Source organism: Silurus meridionalis, chromosome 14, assembly GCF_014805685.1.
Source record: "Silurus meridionalis isolate SWU-2019-XX chromosome 14, ASM1480568v1, whole genome shotgun sequence".
NCBI lineage: Eukaryota > Metazoa > Chordata > Actinopteri > Siluriformes > Siluridae > Silurus > Silurus meridionalis.
In genome coordinates this window covers 154,168-171,667 of record NC_060897.1, presented here as the reverse complement: position 1 = coordinate 171,667, position 17,500 = coordinate 154,168, and the positions used below count along the sequence as shown (strand labels likewise).

The 17,500-nt window shown below is 45.8% G+C and overlaps 1 protein-coding gene across 3 annotated transcripts in view; it reads right to left on the bottom strand.

Moving 5' to 3' along the window:
- ap2a1 (adaptor related protein complex 2 subunit alpha 1) overlaps positions 1 to 17,500 on the bottom strand; it is a 29,903-nt gene that overhangs the window by 8,842 nt on the left and 3,561 nt on the right. The window contains exons 2-17 of one of the 3 annotated variants that reach the window (XM_046866116.1): positions 13,680 to 13,891; positions 10,962 to 11,155; positions 10,358 to 10,487; positions 8,679 to 8,780; positions 8,314 to 8,573; positions 7,848 to 8,016; positions 5,337 to 5,657; positions 5,131 to 5,228; positions 4,741 to 4,972; positions 4,351 to 4,542; positions 3,075 to 3,229; positions 2,731 to 2,793; positions 1,371 to 1,442; positions 341 to 423; positions 148 to 237; positions 1 to 55 (exon numbers count right to left, since the gene is read on the bottom strand). The exon at positions 1 to 55 is cut by the window's left edge and continues 69 nt beyond it. In XM_046866116.1, coding sequence (XP_046722072.1) covers positions 1 to 55; positions 148 to 237; positions 341 to 423; positions 1,371 to 1,442; positions 2,731 to 2,793; positions 3,075 to 3,229; positions 4,351 to 4,542; positions 4,741 to 4,972; positions 5,131 to 5,228; positions 5,337 to 5,657; positions 7,848 to 8,016; positions 8,314 to 8,573; positions 8,679 to 8,780; positions 10,358 to 10,487; positions 10,962 to 11,155; positions 13,680 to 13,891 — 2,428 coding nt within the window. The remainder of the gene's footprint in view (positions 56 to 147; positions 238 to 340; positions 424 to 1,370; positions 1,443 to 2,730; positions 2,794 to 3,074; positions 3,230 to 4,350; positions 4,543 to 4,740; positions 4,973 to 5,130; positions 5,229 to 5,336; positions 5,658 to 7,847; positions 8,017 to 8,313; positions 8,574 to 8,678; positions 8,781 to 10,357; positions 10,488 to 10,961; positions 11,156 to 13,679; positions 13,892 to 17,500) is intronic. The other 2 variants (XM_046866117.1, XM_046866118.1) reach the window with 2 other exon arrangements.

The following is a 17,500-nucleotide window of genomic DNA, read 5'->3' as shown; positions in this document are numbered from 1 at the left end:
ACCTGAGCTCCACCTTCCACCAGAGGATCCACAGGCTTCAGCTGAACATTCAGCTGTGAGCTCAGTCAAGGAGATACCACACTACAGCTGGCACACACCTGTCTGTTACCTGTGTGTGTGTGTGTGTGTGTGTGTAGTAAAGGATATGAGACTGAAGTTCTCCTGGGCAGCTAACAGTGGTTGTGAAGCCTATAAACTGCACTGATGTCTTATTGCCATAGAACAAGTACATTCTCCCTGCAAACACACACACACACACACACACACACACACACACACACACGTGAGAAACCTGGTGTGTGTTCTGTGCAGGTGGATTACAGTTTGCTCTGTTACTCACCGAGGTTCTGGCGATATTCTGATTTAATACCAATCTGAAGGAGCTGATTCTCAAACAGTACCCCATTATTCTTACACACAAACCTACAGGAGAGAGAGATGGAGACAGAGGGAGGGAAGAGTAGAGAGAGATAGAGGAAGAGAGAGGTATAGAGATGGAGGTGTAGACAGAGCAAAGAAAAAGGGAATAAATGAGAAAGCAGGAAGGAGGGAGAAAGAGAAACATTTGGTGCATCATGAAACGAAAAACACAACAAAGGAAACCCAGAACTGTTGAGCAGCGAGAATCCTGTATCACACACATATGGAACAACATTCCTCTCCCAGATCTTCAGTAACTGCTCTCCTCAGGTCCCAGATGTACACAGACAGAAGATGTGATGTTACACAGTGGGAAACATGATCCTGTTCAACATGGTCCAAATTCTAAATGACCTTATTTTTTCCTCACAATGGCATAAATTCAATTTAAACATTTGAAGTTTTATTGTGAATAAAATATGGGTTTATATGAGTAATGCGTTACTATTTACACAGTGTCCCTACTTTTTGGAATTTGGGTTGTATTTAAGAGACAGAGAGAGAGAGAGAGAGAGAGAGAGAGAGAGAGAGAGAGAGAGGAGAGAGAGAGAGAGAGAGAGAGAGAGGAGAGAGAGAGAGAGAGAGAGAGAGAGAGAGAGAGAGAGGAGAGAGAGAGAGAGAGAGAGAGAGGAGAGAGAGAGAGAGAGAGGAGAGAGAGAGAGAGAGAGAGAGAGAGAGAGAGAGAGAGAGAGAGGAGAGAGAGAGAGAGAGAGAGAGAGAGAGAGAGGAGAGAGAGAGAGAGAGAGAGGAGAGAGAGAGGAGAGAGAGAGGAGAGAGAGAGGAGAGAGGAGAGAGAGAGAGAGAGGAGAGAGAGAGGAGAGACAGAGGGAGGGAGAGAGGAGAGAGAGAGGAGAGACAGACAGAGGGAGAGACCAGCCACAGCACCACATGCATTACAGTCCTAAATGAGATCAGGTGTTAGGAGACAGGGCCCCAGGTGCAACTCTTACTTGTTAAGCAGCTCGTCTGACTCAGGTAGAGGAGGAGTGGGATCTTCAGAGGCCACAGAAGGAGGAGCAGAGCTGAGAATGAGTGAGCGATGGAGTGAGGGATGAGGGAGAGGAGAAAAACCCCCACGATGAGATGGATAAGACAAGCCAACAGTTTAGAGATGGATGGATGCATGTGAGGGGGAATGAAGAGAAGGACAACAAACGAGCAGCAGCCAAAAAACAGCCAGAGAGTTGATGATGCAGGTGGAGAGAAGGAGTGAGGGAGAGAAAATAAAAGCAGAGGGTTAGTGTGAGTGATAAAACCCTGCTCTGGCCACAGCATAGATTAACAACACATCACACACACACACACACAGTTCAGCACACACACACACACACACACACACACACACACACACACACAGTTCAGCACAAACACCACATACAGACACACTGTGGTTACTACGGCAACGTTAACAACAACTTCGATACAAAGTTCTGGCGAATAATCACCAGGAAGGTTTCCATCCTCCATACACACGTGTTAAACACACGTCAGAGCGCACGTACACAAACGGATCGAAGGCAATTTTGAAGCATGCAGACTTCTTTGGGTTTGGTGTTCAGTGTGTGATGCAGGGACGTTTTGAACGCAGTGTATAAATACAAATAGAAAAATCGATTGTAAAGGACTGAACATGGACCTAACCCTAACCCCTGTACCCCTGTACCCCTGCACCCCTGTACCACTGTACCCCAGCACCCCTGCACCCCTGTACCACTGTACCCCTGTACCCCTGTACCGTGTTTCTTTATCTTTTAGATTGAAATGATCCCAAGTTTTAAAAACTTTCTGGTGTTTTCTGTCCTGAATCTTCTCCTCACTGCTCGCTGTTTTATCTCCAGTCCTCTATTGTTCCTTCATGCTTCTGTGTTACCTGTCCAGAGCTCTTCAGAGTTTAGCGGTGCGTCTGTAATAACGGTCCGTGGGAAACACAGTGCTCCATGTGGAGTTAAATGGACTGAACGGGGAATTCCAGGATCCTTTCAGCTTTAATGTGGTGCGTTACGGAGAAAGTGTTCATGCAGAGGACATGTGAAGACAACTTCACCAACCTGAGAACGCCGAAGAGGAACCACGTGCACAGTAAATATCTAATCTCTAAAGTGCTTCAACCAATCATCTGCCTGATGTCCCTCAGTGAAACCGTTCTCACAGGGGAACACTACAGGGGGTCACATGCCGCCTTCACTGCACTGATCCACACAATGCTACAGGAGATGAAACGCTGTGTATAAGCACCGGGATGGAAACCTGTGTACAGTCACGTGAAGTGTGTGTGCATATGGACACGTTAGCCAACCACTGGCCTCTTACTCAGAGTCCCCAGGACCCTCAGCCAAATAGGAGTCAGAGCTCTCAGTAGGGGGTTCCAGATCTCTGCCATAGCCCGATGACAAAGAGGGATACACACACACACACACACACACAGATAGGAACACAGAAAAGGGAGGAAAAGAGAGAAAAGAGAAAAAAAAGCAAGAGAAAAAGAAAGACAGTCACATACAGAGTAAGGTAAACCAGATCTCACACACACACACACACACACACACACACACACACACACACACACACACGAACAGAGAAGTGAAAGCACAGAAGAGCAGACAGTATGACGAGGCACTACAGCGTCAGAGTGTTTACTACAAACAGTTACTCACCTGAGGAAACCATCCTCACTGACCACAGCGGCCGGAGCAGCAGGCCCCGCCTCCGAGAACACATCCACCAATAGGCTGCCTGCACTGGGCGGGGCCACACTTACGGGGGCAGCGGAGCGCAGACCGAGGAGATCGGCTGAAGGAGACGGAGTGGACTGAGACACACAGAGAATGTGACAGGATTCAGTTAAAGTCACATGACTGCACTCAGTTGTGTTTAGAGCTGCAAAATTACAGCACATTTCAGGCCTGGAAACTTTCCATGGGAATATGTGGGAATTAACAGGAATAAACTGGGAATTTACTAAACTGCAGGTGAGCCGATAACAAGGAACTTTAATATAGTTGGGAAAAAAAATGGAATCTAATCTCTTGTTGATTTTGTGTGTAATCATGAACATCTGTGGAGGGGATGGTTTACTGGTTAAGGTGAGATCAAATCCCATCCCGGGCCCCTGAGCATGGCCCCTAACTCCATAGCTGTTCAGTTGCATTAATGAAATTTAAAACACAAAAATAATCCCCTATAAACAAGTATGTGACATTTCCTGAAGAACACGTGAGTGGTGCTTGACACGTCACCGGATACACACCGTCTTCTGAGCAAAGCATAAAAACGTGATTCACCTCAGTAACACGAGCGGTTCAATACGTCTGAGGGGGCGGGGCCAATAAGGTCACATGATATCAGCACATCCAGCACTGAATTCCCCCTCTGTGCTAAACGTTTTGTCATGTCCCCGGTTAACACTCATGTGACATCATACGGCGTACGAGTACCTCAGTCAGACGTGACAAAGCGGTCTGAAACGTCACACGTGCACCTCGCAACAACTCCAGCGACCCAGCAAGCAAACTGGTCCACACACTTGTGATGCCACTAATTCAGCTGCCACTCAGTTCACATCAAATCTCATGAAAGTCTTAAAATGAGAATCTACTGATATTTGAGTGGAGAAAGTGAGTTAAGACGAGACTGGAATGGGCACATTTATGTGATGAATAAAGGCTGCGTTTCATACAGAGAAACTGTCCACTGTCAAGAGTTCATGGACAAGATGGTGTGTGTGTGTGTGTGTGTGTGTGTGTGTGTGTGGAAAAATTGAGGGACTTCCCTTTCTGTTGTAAGGAGAGCTGGTATTTACGCCGACTCATTTCCTACTGAAGTGCGAACACAGCAGTGCTGTTCCTGAGTGTGTGTTTCTGCTGAGTGATGAATCCTACACCAGGCCTGGTGGTGTGTGTGTGTGTGTGTGTGTGTGTGTGTGTGTCTCACTGCATTGGATGCTGCGATGGCAGATCCATCTCCAGGCCGCTCTCCTCCTCCCCCGTTCAGCTCTCCTCCCTCTCTCTTTCCGTCCTCCAGCTCTGTGCCAGAAACCGCACCCGGACCCTTCTTCTTCTTCAGCTTGGCCAAGATGGAGGACTCTCTCTCAGGGAACGGGGGCATCTCCTCCAGCACTGTGGCCTACACACACACACACACACACACACACACACACACACACACACACACACACACACACACACACACACACACACACACACACACACACACACACACACACACACACACACTTGAAGGTTCTGTGGTGTATTAATCATTAACTCCATAACATTTTGATGGTAGGATGCCAGTGGGTGAAGCTTCACAGAAAGATCTCACCAGAACATCAGTGCTGGCAATGGAGGAGAGTTTGAGATACTCCACGGCTCTCTGCTGGAGCTCCACGTCACTGTTCCTGATCTGACTGTCGCAGCGCAGAACCTCCTGGATGGTGCTCTTCGTCTCAGGGAACAGATTAATGAACTTAATGTAAGCTGAGAGGAGAAGAGCACGAGTAGGAACCGAACACAGGTGGAACTTCGAGTGGAGCAGATTAAACTGAACCAGCGGACTGGGGGAAGAGAGAGAGAGAGAGAGAGAGAGAGAGAGAGAGAGAATTATAGATGTATATTATTATTATTATTATTATTATTATTATTATTAGGCAGGTCTCCTCAGGTGTGTTCCAGAAGGTTGGGAGAAAAAAGGCAGGGCAGGTACAGAACTCACCTGGAACGAGGATCTCCAGCAATAAGGTTCCCAAACTCCCCGAGGATGTAACCCCCGACCTTCACCATGTTCTCATGACACGCTGGAGCCTGTAGGGCCTGGGGTCAGAGGTCAAGTGAACAATCCCGAAATAGAGTTTAGGGGAAAAACTGTATTCTATTTGTGTGTGTGTGTGTGTGTGTGTGTGTGTGTGTGTGTGTGTGTACCTCGAACACGGTCTTAGCGGCGTAGCCCTGCACGTCGTCGCGGTTGATGACGATCTGGATGACGCGGTACCAGACCTCCTCGCTCACGTAGTCGCCGGCGATGCGGATCAGGTTGAGGATGGTGTCCACGTACCAGGAGTAGTCCACTGCGTACTTCTCAGCCAGAATGGCCACCTTCAGCACCATCTCCTCGCGGATGGAATAGTCCGCTGTCTCCAGGTAACTCAGCATCTCGGCTACGATCTGCTTAGCGTTACTGCGGTCGCACATCGCGTACAGCAGATCTGCAGCCCTCTGACGTACGCTGACGTCACGCTCCGTCTAGATGGACAGAAGAACACTAATAAACACATCCACACTCTTATTATTCACAGGCAGAACAGAAAGAGATGGAGGTGATGAGGAGACGTGTGAAGTTTCACTTTATCATGGTGCACATGTGGTGTCTCCTCAGGCAGCTTTGTGGAGAACTTTAGTTCCTTTCAGAAGTCTAATCTGTCTCTAAACTCTGAGGGCAGTGAGTGTAAGGAACTTTACTCTCCAGCTCGAAGGTCTAATGGTAAGAGAGTTTCACTATCTGGTGTGCGCTGATCAGGAGCTTGTACTCCCCCCAGCGCCTCAGTAAAAACACGGTTCAGGATTCAGAACATTTAAACTTGACTGGGTTTAGGATTGATCTCGTGTGTGATTGTTGCGATCATCTGCTAGCGGCTGTTCGGTAGGTTGCGTGATGTTAAATGATCTGCAGCTGCTCAGTGTTCTGTCTCTTTATACTATTGATAGGGGACAGTGCACTGTGATGAAAACTGTGTATCTCCCTCTAGTGGTGAAGTGTGAAATAACTGAATTCCTTTCCTACAGTGAGGAAAGATCTACAACGCTACCGCAATGTGGGGAAGATTTTAGGAAAACAAGAGACTGAAAAACTCAGGGTCCCCAAACTACGGCCCCCACCACACTGAACAATGCCAAAGACATATTTAGAAAATATAATTGTAAATATAAATTTTACTCGTATCAGATCTGTATTTGATAATAAAGGTTGGCTTTCAAACTGAAATGTCCCTTCGTTATTAATCGAGGTGGAGGGACTGATGGTTGATGGCTGTAAATATCATCTATCGACAAAAATCCATACCAATAGTTTTTCCAGCTTGTAGTCCACGGTCAGTATGAGAGCGGCCTCTAGAGGACAATCACCGACACTACGTGCTGTTTGCGCTTACACGCGAGACTGCGATATTCATATTACATTTAGCACGTTTTCATCATTAGTACCGTATTTTCGGACTATAAGCCGCTACTTTTTTTCCCATGCTTTGAACCCCGCGGCTTAAACAACAAGCGGCTAATTTATGGATTTTTCCTGGGTTTTTCCCGGTTTCACAAACTTCAAGCCAAAAAACTGAACCCCATAACATTAGACCAATGAAATTACAGAATGGGTTCAGGTAAACCAATGAAACTCTTTATATTAAATCAGATGCACTTCCACTGAATCGGGCCGCACCACATCATAAATATGGATGATGTTCCTCTGAGGTTTGACCTGCCGCTCACTCGGACTGTCTACAGGAAATGTGAATCATTCGTCACGCTGAAAACAACCGGGCATGAAAACACACTTCACCTGTGTTCTGAGCTGCACGGCATCGGGAGAAAAGATTCACCGATGGTGATTTTTAAACTCATGACGATGCCAAAAGATAAACTCTCGAGAGAAATAGTTGTGAAAGGAAGGAGGAAGACGGTGAACAATCACTTTCTTGGTAGGCTACTGTTTAGATACAAGCCGTGTAACAGACACTGTCTTTCATTAAACCCTGTGTAAAGTTTATTAGTTTCAGTGTAGACACCTGCGGCTTATAGACAGGTGCGGCGTATTTATGTTCAAAATAAACATCTTTGTAAAATTCACTGTGTGTGGCTTATATTTGGGTGCGTTTAATAGTCTGAAATTACGGTACTTTTTTACTTCTGTGCAGTAAAGTGCAGTTAAATTTTGTTTTTATCCAGTATCCATTTAAAGAAATTGTCTAATAGATTACTGGATCTAAACTAGCAATCAGTATCTGTAAAATCCACTATCACTCGACCTCTAGTTATTAACGAAGCCTAATAATTTATTGGATTCACACACCAACCACACGTAAATCTATTGATTTCACTAGTCATGAATATGCTGAAATGTCATTATAATAGTAATAATGCACTTTTAATAGGTGTGTGAAAAGTGATGCTCACGTGTCTGTACAGTAATCCAGCATTAGGAGACAAAATAAATACATTTAAAATGATAATAAAATTTCCCACAATAATACTGTTAGTCACTCCGGCCCGCGGCATTTCCTGTTCCAGACCCCATTAAACCCCACCAGCAATAATTACGTGGCCCTCACAGAAAACTGTTTAGGGCCCCTGGTGGAAATGAACGACATGATGAACATTGACACTCCTAACCACACTGCTGTGTGTGTGTGTGTGTGTGTGTGTGTGTGTGTGTGTGCTGACCTTGAGAGCGTTGATGACCGTCTCGATGTGTGTTTTGACGGCCTCGTGGGAGAACTCGGAGCTGGCGAGTGTACACATGCTCTCGAGGGCCAGGTAGCGCAGGTTAGTCTCTCTGTGCTGCAGGAACTGACCGAGCTGATTACACGCACGCACCAGCAGGTTCGGCTCACTGTCTCACACACACACACACACACACACACACACACACACACACACACACACACACACACACACACACAGGATAAATGAACATAAATCTACCTATAATTGGTAAAAATTAAACTATGTGAACGTGATGTGCAGAACACTGAAGGGGACACAGGACACTGGAGGGGACACAGGACACTGGAGGGGACACAGGACACTGGAGGGACACAGGACACTGGAGGGACACAGGACACAGGACACTGGAGGACACAGGACACTGGAGGGACACAGGACACAGGAGGGGACACAGGACACTCACCTGTCATAGTGAATGATGAGAGCGATAGCCTCGAACAGGATGGCGTTCTTGGCATTGGAGTGCTGCACCTTCTTGGACTTTGGAGGTTCCTGGGCTTTGTTAAGAATCGTCTCTAGACACTCCACCAAACGGCCTTTTACAGCGCCATCCTCAGGAGGAGGGTAGCACTGCAGGAGACGCAGTAGCTTACAGGACAGCCAGGGAGCAGGGACGAAATAATAGGTGTAGTCCTGCAGGTCGGTGGACGCCGAGGACACGATCTGAACCAAGAGACATGCGTTTAATAAAACACACAGCAATAAGTGTGCGTGTGTGTGTGTGTGTGTGTGTGTGTGTGTGTGTGTGTGTGTGTTAGAGAGGCCCACCCTGCTGAGACGGGACACGGCCAAGGACACACATGTCTTAAACTCGTCTGGGTTTTTCTGGCTGAGGCAGGTGATGAGGGAGATGGCTGCAGTCACCACACCCTGGAACACACACACGAGACAGAATGAGGAACATGTTTATAACGTGCAGGTGTTTGGAAGAGATTGTAGAAGACTGAAAGAGACCAGACTTCTTCAGCTGCTGCTCTTTACTGAGCCACAACCTGCACAGTAAATAAACCTGCTTCCTGAGGAGCAGAGTGTAAACAGGAGAATGTAGCTTTTATAATAAACTACATGTAAACACCTCTCACTTCACCTACACACTGGTGTTCAGCTACACAAACACAAACAGGTACAGATAAATCATGATCTTATCCCATATCTCAGCAGCACAGGATCAGCCATGATACAGCACCTCTAGAGCAAACAGGGTTAAGGGCCTTGCTCAAGGGCCCAACCGAGGTAGCCTGGAGGTGCTGGATCAGAAGGTTTAGAGTTCAAATCCCAGCTCCACTAAGCTGCCACTACTGGGCCCTTGAGCAAGGCCCTTAACTGCTCAGTTATATGAATGAGAAGTTACTCTGAATAAGGGGATCTGCCAAACACCATAAATATCCCACCACTACACTAAATACACAAAACAAATACACAACCTGTATACAGTTACCTGAATTAGTAATAAACACCTTCATCCTCTACCACACACACACACACACACACACACACACACACACACACGTACACGCACATTAAAACTGCTAGAATTATTTTTATTTGTAGAAATAATCTGTAGAACACAGGTAAAATAAACAACAGATGAAACGTGAGTGACGTGAGTAAAAGGTAGTAAACAAGCGTTTCCCAAAAGTTGCTCATCCACACTGAAACGTGTGAAAACGCTCACGTCTCTGTACTTCACAAAGACAATTTTATTTACTTTTATGCTGTTTATTTACTTTCCGGCACTTTGGTTGTCGCGGCAACGAGTAAATCATGTCATCGCTTTCTAAAGCCTCTGTTTTTACTCAGTCCACACTGCGTTTTCATATTTATGTGGACATGGTCTCTATTGGCCAGTGTAGGTCCTGTGGGCGGAGCTTAATGAATACAGATGAAAATTATTCACACATCAAACCAAACAAAACAGATTAGTGAAATCTCACCTGGTGCACCTTAAACGTTCCCGAGTTACGATGGTACGAGTTTGCGATCGCACGACGACGAGAGCGATATAAAAAATGGTAAAAATATTGAAGATTGTGCGGCACAGGCAGCAGCGTACGGTGTAGGATACGTCAGAGGTGCAGAGAAGAAACCCATCAGTTTAGAGCAGAAAATAAAAAGCATAAATCAGCATGAAGCAGGAAACACCGTCACAGTACCCTCTGTACGACTGTTGACTCGTGATGAGGTCGTGGTAACGTATCCATCGTTATAGAGAACCACCTGCTACTAATATTTCCTGCCCCTGACCTGCACTTCAACTCATTCTGAGTATAAACAGTACAAAGGAGCGACTCGTCCATCTCATCTGCTGAGTCTGTATAAATATGTGGTGCGAACGGGACCCTTTACCCCCTGCACAGGGACCACCCCTGCATAGTTGGGGTGTGTGTGTGTGTGTGTGTGTGTGTGTGTGTGTGTGTGTGTGTGTGTGTGCTCTCACACAGACTCACCATGTGCTGATCGTTCAGTAGATGCACCACTCTGGAGGTCCACTCTCCCATCAGCACCAGATCCGGAGACGTCTTATACAGACGCAGCAGACACAGAGCAGCTGACTGTTTCACACTGTCCATCGTGTCCCTGAAACACACACACACACACACACACACACACACACACACACAGTGTCAAACACATTACTGTACCTGCAATACAGTTTTGATTGACAAGAGTTTATATTTTTTGGATTAAATCACAGCTGATAACTGATCACTAAATCCATACCGGGAGTTTCCCAGCTTCCAGTCTGCTGTCATTATGAGAGAGCGTCCTCTAGAGGTGAACCACTGAGCTCACGCGCTTTGTTTTATACCTAAAACTACGTGCTGCACAGAGAGCGCTATATTATATTTATTATTTATAATCGATTAGGTTCATAAGATCTGCCCCCACCACCATCTATATGGAAGGTGATATGTTTCTGAAAGCCTGCCCCCTTCTCTCCTTCTCTCCCTCCCTCTCCATGTCTTCTGTAGCTATTTTTTGCTCACAGACTTTTATAAACTCCCTGTAAATCCGTTGCTTTTGCCCTGAGCTGTGGTTTGGTTTTCTCACCCTGCCACCAGGATGCGTGGAATCTCTCCAGCGAAGGCCTCGGCCATCTCCCTGCTGCCCACGTTAGCGATGCAGTGCAGAGCCAGACACATGAAGGTGGGGTTCCTGCTCGACAGGTCGTTCTTTATAGCGTTATTGATCAGCCTGATCAGTTCACTGTTACTGTTCACCAACACCGAGATGAACAGATAACCCTGATACAGAGAGAGAGAGAGAGAGAGAGAGAGAGAGAGAGAGAGAGAGAGAGAGAGGAGGGAGGGAGGAGAGAGAGAGAGAGAGAGAGAGAGAGAGGAGGGAGGGAGAAAGAGAGGAGGGAGGAGAAAGAGAGGAGGGAGGGATGGAGGGAGGGAGAAAGAGGGAGGAGGGAGGAGGGAGGAGGGAGGGAGGAGGGAGGGAGAAAGAGAGGAGGAGGGAGGAGAGAGAGGAGAAAGAGAGGGAGGAGGAGGGAGGGAGGAGAAAGAGAGGAGGGAGGGAGGGAGGGAGGGAGGGAGGAGAGAGAGAGGGAGGAGGGATGGAGGAGGGAGAAAGAGAGGGAGGGAGGGAGGGAGAAAGATTAAAATATTAGTCACAGGACAGAAAATCATTGACATTTTCATGCATATTGCAGTTGGACATGTTTTGGGTGATGATCTGATCTGATGTGATTCTGGATTAAAGTGAGTATGTTGTGTGATCATCTCATCCTATAGATGATTCTTATCCTGGAACTGCACACAGTGTGTTTGTAGAGCACTAGGGTTAGGGTTAAAGAGGTTATAAACATGTTTACTGCTGAGATGTTTCTCCCGAAAGAGTGAGACAGTGGTGACTGTGGTAAAGGAAAAACTCCCTGAGACTTCATGTTGATCTTCAGCAGTGTAAAGAGAAACTCTAAAGACTGATCTGAAGCACTGGAACTGGAGTCTCCTTCTTTAACGCTTACACAAACCCTCCGAAATATTTCCCTTTCAATCCGTCAGATAGAACGAGCCGTTACTATGGAAACAATAGCGTGTGGGATGTGGAGATCGAACAGCTGGAATACTCCGTGTGTGGTTTTAGACGCGAGACTAAACACGAGATTATATTTATTATTTATTAATTTATTCAGAACAGTTCTGCACACTTTCAGGAGTCAGTATTTTTATTGTGTGTAATAAAGTTCAGTACTGTTTTATATGAAGTGTGTTTTTATTCAGTATCCAGTTTAAAAACTCGGTTGATTAATCGGTTATCTGTGACTTCAATCCAAACCAGATATCGATATCAGTACCATCACCATCACTGAACCTCTAACAGGAAGTAGTGCACTGATTCTGCATGAAGCTGCACTCATGTGTGTTCAGGGTGGAAGCAGGTGGCAGGAACACAGACTGCTGCACTTTGGCCTCGAGGTCATTAGACTGCAGTTCATCTGACAGAGAACCAGCAGCCTCCTAACCTACTACTGCTTCAGGCCTGTGTGTGTGTGTGTGTGTGTGTGTGAGACAGAGAAATGAGTTGTAAGACTCCAGCATGTCCCTCACTGAAGACCACACAGACTCAGAGAACAATAGCTAATGTGTGTGAGATCTCTCTACAAAGACCAGATAAACATCCGAGAAGATGATAATCTCTCACACACACACACACACACACACACACACACACACACACACACACACACACACACACACACACACACACACACACACACACACACACACACACACACAGCATTCAATCTACAAGGGTCTGGCGAGCACTAGCACTCATTCAGACTGGAGGTACACACTGCTGGGTGTGAAAGCAGCTCCTGGATCAGAGCCAGTGATGATGTTTCCACCACAGATCACTAAAGTCTACTGGAGATGAGAAACGGAGAAACAGGAATGTCAGAGAGAAGAAGTCATAAAGAAGTCACTGTGTGTGAAAGTGTTTGAGTGTGTACATTATTCTAAAAACCCATAATTACAGACATGAACTCCATCCTGTGTGTTCCAGCTCAGTGTTTATCCTTCAACACGATCACTCCGTTTATTATAAACAGCACCGAGTCAGAACCATCACTTTCATTATTCACTCCAACTCAGGGCTGGATCAGATCTGTCTGTCTGTCTGTCTCACTCACACACACACGCTCACACACTCACACACACCCCCCTCAAGCAGGCCTGGGTGATAAAACATCAAAGCCATCCCCAGTAATAAAACTAAACTATAAAAATAAAAAATAAAACCTTGTTAGTGTGTGTGTGTGTGTAAGACATTCAAAAACATATTTATATAGCTGTAGAAATACACACCCTCTGTCTCACACACTTTAGAAAGCTTGAGTGAGAGAATTAAAACAAGGAAAAGGGAAATGTTTGACTGATTAATTTGCCTAAGCAAGGCTGACGAGCGCACACACACACACACACACACACACACACACACACACACACACACACACACACACACACACACACACACACACACACACACGATAAATGCAGGACAGCTTTAGCTTATAGGACTCATGAAACAACAACTTGGCAGGAAGTGCTCCATTGACATCATCACATTCCACAGGAGGACAGTGTGAGGAGAGAGAGAGAGACAGAGGAAGAGAGAGAGAGAGAAAGAGAAAGAAAGTTGGTACAAAGTACAGTGACCTGTAATCTCTCTCTGCTCTTTGTAGGTTCACATGACTCCCGCTCTGTGTGTGTGTGTGTGTGTGTGTGTGTGTGTGTGTGTGTGTGTGAGAGAGACACTTACAATCTGTTTCTCGGTGTACTTGTTGGAGCTGAGCAGGTTCACAGCCTCCATGTGGCCGAAGTCGATGTCGTGTCCCAGCAGGAAGATGAAGAGCAGCTTACACACATACTTCTTCTTACTGTATCCATCCAGAGCTTTGTCTCCTTTAAACTTGGAGCGGATGTTGGCCAGCTCTTTGTTGATGCGCTTGATCTCAGCCTCCTTACTTTTACCTGAGGAACAGGACCACAAAGCAGAACACACATCAGATCAGACATGCAGACTACAGCAGCACGACTACACACTGAATATAATCCTTATATTTATTATTGACAGATTTCAGTCTGAGACTTAACCACGCCTCCTTCACCGAGCCCGACAGGCACCCAGGCCACGCCTCCTTCACCGAGCCCTACAGGCACACAGGCCACGCGTCTTTCACCGAGACCAACAGGCACACAGGCCACGCCTCCTTTACCGAGCCCGACAGGCACCCAGGCCACGCCTCCTTCACCAAGCCTTACAGGCACACAGGCCACGCCTCTTTCACTGAGACCAACAGGCACACAGGCCACGCCTCCTTTACCGAGCCCTACAGGCACGCAGGCCACACCTCCTTCACCGAGCCCTACAGGCACGCAGGCCACGCGTCTTTCACCGAGACCAACAGGCACACAGGCCACGCCTCCTTTACCGAGCCTGACAGGCACCAAGGCCACGCCTCCTTCACCAAGCCTTACAGGCACACAGGCCACGCCCCCTTCACCGAGACTGACAGGGACACAGGCCACGCCTCCTTCACCGAGCCCTACAGGCACGCAGGCCACGCCTCTTCACCGAGACCAACAGGCACACAGGCCACGCCTTTTTCACCGAGACTGACAGGCACACAGGCCACGCCTCCTTCACCGAGACTGACAGGCACACAGGCCACGCCTTTTGAATGAATGAATGAGTTTATTTGTACTTAATCAGGGACAATGCACAGAGAACATTAGTCTGAGAAAGAAGAGATGTCATGTGCCAGGTTATAGCAAAAAAATGCTCATTTCCACCTGCAGTCCCTAGACAGATGTTACATTTGCAAAAGTCATGAAATACATACAGTATCATACATGGAAACATTATTTCACTCACATCAATAAAATCACTAAAAACACTCTCCACTTCATAATTGAACAGAAGTTATACAAGAAAACCTTACTTCACTCACATCATAAAACACTCTCCACTTCATGAATCTAGCACTCACTCACTCACAGTCTACATTGATCAAATCACAGTCATTCAGTGCTCACACGTTTGCTTTGCTAATAGCCACTGTTTGGTCAGGCGTGTAAATGTGCTATAGTTTGTACATAAAATAATATCATTTGGAAGAGTGTTCCAAAGGCTTGCTGCTTTATAAAAGAACGAATGTTGACCAGAAGTGGTTCTGCATCTTGGAACGCTGCACTCTCCACAATGGGGGAGCAGAAATATTATGGATAATTTTAAATTTGGTTATGTTTAATGAGGTTCTCAAAACTCAAAATATTATATTTACTCAGTACATTACAATGATGGTACTGACGAGGCTTTTTATCATGAATTTTTATTGCCCTTTTATAGAATGATTCTAGTAATTTTAAAGACGTTTTACACGCCTGAGACCAACTAGACATGCAATACAGTAGATGCAGAACAATCATAGCATTATAATATATATTCAAGGCTTCCGTAGTTAATAATTTCTAATATGTTTATAATTCATCAAATTTAATTTCAATTTATTACCAAGTTTTTTTATATGACTTTTAAAACCCAGACTCAAATCAATAATTAGACCAAAATATTTTGTTTCCTTTACATTTTTAATATTTTGCTCATTTACTTGAATATTTTGAGTTAGATGTAACCTACGTTTATTTGAGAAAAACATTGAGATCAAAATGTAAGGTTAGACAAGACGTCTGCAACCATTCTACAACTTTTGCATTCCTTTGGATAATTTGTAAGTAACCTCCAGCTCGTTTTCCCCATAAGTGAAGATCACCGTATCATCAGCACCCATGATTACGTCAACGTCCAAACACACTCTAGGGAGATCATATATACAGATGCTAAAAAGCAAGGGTCCCAAACTAGACCCCTGCGGCACTCCCATCGAGGTGGCTCTAAACGCAGATTTGATGTTATTTACTTGTACACACTGATGTTGGTCACTCAAATAAGATCTTATCCAGTTTTGGGTGTGCTCAAGAGACTATACTGATTTAATTAACTTTTTACTATTAACTTCATGCTGACATCTTGCATGGATTTCATTTAATCATCACACACACACACACACACACACACACACACACACACACACACACACACACACACACACACACACACACACACACACACACACACACACACACACAGCTGATGGAGGACATGTGTGTGGTAGATCATGAAGCATCTTCAATATTTTAGTGTGCACAAACCTCATGGTAACACAACGAGTGTGTAGATGAACACACGCAATCCTAATGTCAAATACTGAGACTCGAATTAAAGCCCCGCCCACCTCATTAAATACCTGAATAAACAATGCACACTTCACTCACAGTACAGCGAGTGTTTCAGCGTGAGGTCACTTCCTGTCCAGGTGTCAAAGATTAAATTCTCTGCCCGGTTCACAGGAAGTGACGTGTGAGACTCAAACACACCGCGAGAACGCAGACTCGCACCACACCTACAAATACAACTGTTACCATGGTGATGAACAAAACTTACAGATGCTTCTGGACAGAATAAAAAGTCTCGAGGTCACCGTGAAGAACGTTTCTCCAGATCACACCAGACCAGTCAAGTTTATTCAGATCTCAAAGAACATACATACAGTCATACTTATACATAACTAATCTAATCTAATCCAATCTAATCACACACAGGAACAGGAAAACTGGGTTCACTTCTCAATACAGGTCACATGACCACACACACACACACACACACACACACACACACACCTGACCCATGTATGATCCCAGTGACTTGGAGAACACAGTTTACAGTAGGCTATAAAATAAACACTGATGGACTTTATTCTTCTGGATCACAAGGTCACGTTGAAACGTCCACTCCATCACACTGTAACCTCAACACACACACACACACACACACACACACACACACACACACACACACACACACACACACACACACACACTTCACTCTAATCCTCAATCTTCTACACAGTAACACCCTCATTACCTTCTCCAACCCTGATCACCTGCCTGCCTATAGCATTGCAATGACTCCCACCTGTGTTCATCAAGCTCCGCCCACAGGGGTGTCAATCACATCCAACACAAACAGGTGGGATTTTTGTAAATAAATACTCGTCTGCTCAGGACACAACTTCAGGAACCCATGGATTATTTCCAGATTCTTCATTTGAATATGAAATGAAACATCTCACCACTGAACATTTAAAGGTCTAGTCGAGGTCCAACATGTCTAATCAGGACAGGCCACGCCCACTAGCAGCACGTGCGTGTATACAGTAACCTCCCGCTTCAGCGCCGTTCCAATCTCACGCCCCGGTTTATCACAGAAGTGTGTTGGTCTTCTGGTGGGGAACGCAGTTCTGTGATAAGAGTTCTGGGCAGAGAAACTACACAGAGGCGTCACTACTACACAACTGTACAGTACATGTGCTCACTATAATAGTGTTCCTCTTCTGTTCCTCCTCGGCAGCATGGTAACGTCTACAGCTCAGCAGAGCAGCTGGAGGAACGGTGAGATCCTGATAAACACGTTATCACAGAGGCACAGACAAACTGGGGAGAACCTGGTGGAGATGGATA